Source organism: Harpia harpyja, chromosome 1 (genome assembly GCF_026419915.1).
Source record: "Harpia harpyja isolate bHarHar1 chromosome 1, bHarHar1 primary haplotype, whole genome shotgun sequence".
Taxonomy (NCBI): domain Eukaryota; kingdom Metazoa; phylum Chordata; class Aves; order Accipitriformes; family Accipitridae; genus Harpia; species Harpia harpyja.
The window spans coordinates 30,533,489-30,539,369 of record NC_068940.1 but is presented as its reverse complement, the minus strand read 5'-3'; the positions used below and the strand labels follow the sequence as shown (position 1 = coordinate 30,539,369).

The following is a 5,881-nucleotide window of genomic DNA, read 5'->3' as shown; positions in this document are numbered from 1 at the left end:
TTGGTTGTGTGGATGTATTACCCTTCCCTGTTTCTTGTGGGGGCTTGGGGCAGTGGTTGGTTTTGGGGTTTTTTTTGTTGTGGTGGTTTTTGTTGGTTTGGTTTTTTTTCATCAGAGTGATCTTTTCACGCACTGTAGAGGGGGTGAGCATGAAATCATGCTTAGGTACCGATAAGGCACAGGGTGTAGAGGGTGAGAGGAACCAGAGATAGAAATAAGTTAGGGTGTGTGATTTGAAGAGCTTAGGATTCAGTTCAGGCGTTTTGGAGGAAGGACGTGGGGAAAAAAATAACTTGGGGTAACAAAACCAAAACAACGTCATTGCAAGAAGCTGGCACTGGGCATCTTGCAGTGGATGGAAAGCACCGTATGATGGAGATGCTTCTATCTCCTGTGCTTTGCATCCGAGGTGTCCTGCAAGACTGCCTGCTTCTAGCTGCTCCCACCTGTGAGTTCCAGCAGTGGGAAGTGAGTGTTGAGTCCCGAATGCTGCCTAAGGATGTTGTTTTGAGTGAGAAGTTTGGAATGGGTTACTGTTAACCTGGAAAGATTTGGGGAAGGCGCTTGTAAAATTGTTGTTGAAAACAGAATGAGTTCAGTTTTACACAAAATGTTTGAAAATAATGTTTACCTTTAATTTTTCTCATTCATCTTTTTCAAATGGATAAAATGAGAAAAATGTTCTTGTGTGCCACCTCATCCTTCTGGTGCACAAGCACTGCCGTCTGTGTCTTCAACAGCGTTAGTTTTTGTCTTCAGCGTAATGCTGTCGTACCATCTCTCACAGACAAGTGTGTCAGTGTGTGATCTTCTAATTGTGAATTCGTATGATCTGCCAGGGTGCAGGTCCTGGACTACACATGTGTTGGAGGTGACTGCCTGAGTCCTACCGTATCCCACTTCTGTCTGTCTCCCATTTGTCAGTAACTTAACGTGCAGTTCATATTGTTCGAGGTGTGGCTCTTGATTTTCGGTAAACCACTTGAGCTTGGCCCAGTTCTTGTGTGCAAATGATTCTTCTCGATCAAAAATCGGTGGTATCTTTGTACAGAGAGAAAGCCTAATGTTGGGAAGTCTAGTACCTCTAAGATCTGCATGTGACACCAAACGATGCTTGACATAGAGCTTTCCTGGCACTTGCAAGGAAAGGAGAGTTTCCATAAACTCGGAGAGTTTGGACAGTCTCTGCATAATCAAGTCCCACAAGGAGAGGAAAGTTATCATGTCAGAGGTCTCTACGTAACAGCTCAGCTCCTCCTGACCTCGTTCCAGCTGTTCTAACAGCTCAGTTAAAAGTGACAGCTGGATTTCAGTCTGGGTTTTTCCCACCTTCTTCATCCTCTGGAATTGGTAGGTGTCTATTAGTTGCAAGATGTCAGTGCGATGCATCACGTGGTTCTGGTCTCTCACGTTCACGTGTTTGGGCTCAATCTCCAAGTAAAAGTAACACTTCTTCAGAAGCTCAACTTTGCTCTGGTGGTGCTGAAGGTGGTGGAGGCTCAGCTTGGAGTTCAGGAACTGCAGCACAAGGCTTCTCCTTTCCAAGTACCACTCCCAGCTGGCACTGTCTTGTTCTTCGCTGTGCGCAGTACCCTCCGAACTGGTTTCAAACTCATTCAAAATCACAGCCATGATTCCAAAGCTCAGTTGCTGTGAAGAAAGCAGCAATAATAACATTAAGAACCAAAGGAAAAGCAGCTGTGAGGGAGTATTATCATGGCTGTGACTCTTCTCTCTTAATTAAAGCTTAGCTTATAAACTTATAGATGGGAAAGAACTGTTAGAGTAGATATAGTTCCAGAGGCATTTTCCTTTATAGTTGTATGGTTTCTAATGTTTTGTATAGTCTACTTATATATTCCAACCAACTGGTCTTCTGCTACCCCCCCCCCCCCCCGAGAGGTTCCACCTCTGCTTAATAGATTCACGGTCAGGAATTATTCTCTGATATACTCTGCCAAAATTTCTCCCTATCTTATTATCTTCTGTTTCATTCTAATCAGATGCCTTTGTACCCCTGTAAGCAATTTCTTTCCATTCTTCTACATCTCTGGCGATGTCTATTTTTCTCTCTTTGTAATCTGCCAGGCTGTTGAGGTTTGAGACCCGTCTTCTAAGCCAATTCCTACAGCTACATAATCACCTTGGTGATTCAGATTAACCCTCTGCCCCCCAAGCACGCTGGTATGCAGCAGGCAGAACCCTGCAATATGCCGAGTGCCGCCTCACAACAGCTTTCAAGAGGAGTGCTAGCATTTTTCCTTTCACCTCTACCTTCAACAGCAGATTGACAGTCATAACCAGACGTTTCCAGTGAGGTATTGCTTTCCCTTTCTTTGGTTTTAGTTTACATAGTCACCTTGGTCCATGATATCTACTTGCTTTGGTGTAGAAGAATGCTGTTAGTCTATAAACAATGTACAATAAGAGAAGGAAACATGTGTAAAGCACCTGTGAACAGATAATGGTTTGCTGTTAAGAAGGTGTTTAGGTAGTGGTCCTTTGCAACACCATATCTGCTGTCTTAGTCTTAGCCGTTTCATTTACTGGCAAAAAGACATGCCCTGGTTGGTGGTGCCTGCTGAGCCAAGACCGAAGGTGTTTGTCTGTTGTGCTTTAGCTGAAATAGCTGTGGCTCACACAACTTCAGTATCATAAACAGACATTAGCTCAATAAATGCCTGTGTCCCTGTTGTCGGTAGTATTATAATGAGAACCCAGCTTGACGTGGAGAATGTGGCTTTCACAAGCTGAGCACGCTCGATTTGAAAAATAAATAAATACGGAATTCTGAAAGTAAGATCTGGTGACCCCAGTCAGACTGCGAAGATACACGCTAGCAACAGGTAACTTTCCTCATTCTGTGTAATTTTCTGGTTATAATTATTTAAGTTCTTATGGTATCTAACTGGGATATTTTAATTCTTATGTCTTGTAGGAGGTAGATGGTGATACCTAGTTGACAAAGCAATTTTTCTTGGCCTCATTTTCCCAAAATACATCAACAGAACTAATAACACTTCCTCGCAGAAATTTCAAGCGTTTCAAGATGTCTGGCCCCTAGCTGCACTACAATTTATACTAATAATTCACTCATTCGCAGCAACTTTTTTTCCAAGAGAGCTGTCAACTTAAAAGACAAGCACTATTTCCTTTTCACTTTTTTCTTTCCACAGAAAAAAACCCAAACCCTCAACCAAAGCAGTGCTAGTTCCTGGCATCCCCGTATGGAGCGCAACAGGGACAGCACATGCACCAGGTTACATTACCCCGCTTTCAGAGCGATTTGGCTCTCTAGCGCAGTCTGTTTGCCCACAGACAGAGCTGTGATTGTGCTTGTTTTCCCTTTCTGTTTTTATATCCCTTTTTTTTCTTGCCAGAAACGGCTGTTTTTTCCAGTAACGCTGCTACGTTCGCAGCCTGGGAGGCTGCAGTCGCCCATGCTTGGGGGGGGGGGGAGCTGCATGGCCCTGGGCTCACCCAAGCCAGGGCTTGGAGAGAATGGAAGGGGGCACCCCCGGGAGCCGGGGGCACCCCAAAACCTTCCCCGCTGCCTAAACCCAGCTCCCTCATCCCAGGGCTGCGACCTCCTCAGGTTGTCCCCGCTCCGGGGTTGAGGAACAAGCCCTGGCCCCTCAAGCCTGTGACCCCTCCGGCAGGCTCAAGCCTGCCTTACCCAGCCCCATCGAGCCCTGACCCACCTCGTCAGGCTCCGGGGAGCTCCGTCCAGCGGCCCCCAGTCCCGGTCCAGCCCGGTTCTACCTGCGGCCCGGCCCGGCTGCCCCGCAGGCCGCCGCGGTTGCCATGGCGACGCATTGTGGCATAACGGGGCCTGGGCCGCGGCCTGTGGTGGGACTGGCACCGGGGCTTGGGGGGTCCCTGCCTGCCCTCGCCACCGCCCAGGCCACGGGCAAACCACCCGAGGACCAGGCTCTGGCGTCTCGGGCGGACGCGGTTGCCGTTCCCTCTCCCTGCGGTCGGTTTCCGCCGCCCCGTCATGGCCCGGCTGGCAGGGCCGAGCCCCCGGCACCCACCGCCTTCTCCCCCGAGCCCCTGCTTTTCGCCATCATGCTTTTTGCTCTTAGCGGCAGTGGCGTGTGGGGAAATACACCCCCATTGCCTACGGGACTGTAGGCCCCAAAATGGTTTGTACTTTCCCTTCCATAAATCTCACTAATCCGCTTCTCAGCTGCCTGCCCCCTCCACCTTTCGCCCTCCGGTCCCTGGGGAAATGTGGTACCTTGGGTCCCTGAGGATCCCATGACCACAGCCCCGAGAGGAGATGGCCGCCTGCGTGGGGAGGGGAGTGCGGCTGCGCTCGCTTCTGCCTCCTTAATTAGCGGCGTCTGTTTTTATACCAAAAGCGGCGACTCGGGTCACTTACAGCGAGCCGGCGCACAACGCCTGCTTGTTGTAATCACGGTGTGATGCATCTGCCGGTGCTGGGCACGGGGCGAGGGGTAGGTGCGACTTTTTGGCTGGGCATCGTGTGCGTTGAGGTGTGAGAAGGCTCTGTCTCCCAACCCGGGGCTGTTCCCCGGGCAGTTTCCCGTCGTACCAGAGGGCATGCAGGAGAAGAGCAGAAGGGCCGAGGGCTCTGTGTTTCCCCTCTTAGCAGGCATGTTTTGTTTCACTCCCATATTGTGCCCCTTGCTGTTGCGATGGGGCTGTGGGGAGGCTAAGCCGATGAAAAGACCGTGTTCTGAGGACTGCAGGGTTTGTGATCATTTGCAGCCCAAATATGATTTCCAAAGCTTTGCTTCCCTGTGCAGGATGTTCCCATTGCTCCTCCAGCATGTTTCACCTCTGCTCCACGGAGCTAGGCAGTGGCCTCAGTGGTTTATGAGCCCTAGCTCCAAGACCAAGGAGTCTAAAACTGAGCTGCTTTGCTGTGGGCTGCTTTAAAGATCTCTTATCCTTGCAGAGCTCAGACCTCAGCGGCGAACTGCAGGGACATGGCCTCGAGCCAAGGGTCCCTGCAGGCAGAGATGAAGTAGCTAAGGCAGGACAGCCAGAAAATGGTGACTGCTAGCTCAGGGCAAGGTGTAGTGAGCGCAGCACGGAGCAGAAAAGCTGGCTCCATCCTGGGAAGCCTTAAAGTCGTGCTAGTGGCACCCTGCACCCTGCGAGGTGGCCGTGGTGAAGCACCGTGCCGGCACACGGCTGCCCTGTTTCTCACACCACAGGCACCTTGCTGGGTTTCTGAGTCACCTGGTGTAGGTATGTCTGTGCCTCTGGGGCTGGTGAATCCTCACAGCCCTGCCAGGCTGCTCCAAACAACTTCGCTGTTTGTAGCATTTCTGGAAGAAAAACTGTGAATGACCCTGCCCTGAATTCCTGAGCATTAGGACATCATTGGCAGCACCCCACTGCTGCTCTGCCTGGGACCTGCTCTGAGCCCAGCGTGGGTCAGATCTGGGATGCCCACAGATAGGTTTCAGCTTTGCTCTTCTTTCTTTGCTGCTTTGCAGATGTTAATATTCACCCAGGAAAGCACAGGTGGTTCTGGGGTACTAATGGGGTCTGCTGGGCTTTACGGTATGCTGTTGGGATGGGGGTATTTTCGCTTTTCAAGGGTGAATCTTGCAGTCTTTACATCTGACACCAGACACACTCCGGTGCTTTGCTCTCCACAGTGAGAGTGAGGCTGTTTCACAAAGTGTCAGGAGTTTTGTTAACTTAAACACATAATCCTTATTAAAGAGATGTGTTAAAATAGAATATAAACTGCTCCATTAAGAAGTGCAGCAAACTTCCTTTTGGGTAGGAAGGGATTTTCCTTCTCTGCTTTGCTGTGGGACCTGACTGGCCAGTCAGCTGTTTTATTGTGGAGAAGAGACTGGCTCGTCTGGTTCACAGTGGCAAGCTCAATGCCATGACT

The 5,881-nt window shown here is 49.9% G+C and overlaps 1 protein-coding gene across 1 annotated transcript; it reads right to left on the bottom strand.

Moving 5' to 3' along the window:
* Positions 1 to 461: 461 nt before the first annotated feature.
* Positions 462 to 1,775, bottom strand: FNDC11 (fibronectin type III domain containing 11). The gene has a single exon (XM_052784240.1). It carries the CDS (start codon positions 1,675 to 1,677, stop codon positions 697 to 699), a length of 981 nt encoding a protein of 326 aa, XP_052640200.1. The 5' UTR covers positions 1,678 to 1,775; the 3' UTR covers positions 462 to 696.
* Between the last annotated feature and the right edge of the window lie 4,106 nt (positions 1,776 to 5,881).

Coding starts and splice junctions, on each gene's coding strand:
- FNDC11 (XM_052784240.1), bottom strand. CDS start 1,677: ATGTTATTATTGCTGCTTTCTTCACAGCAACTGAGCTTTGGAATCATG.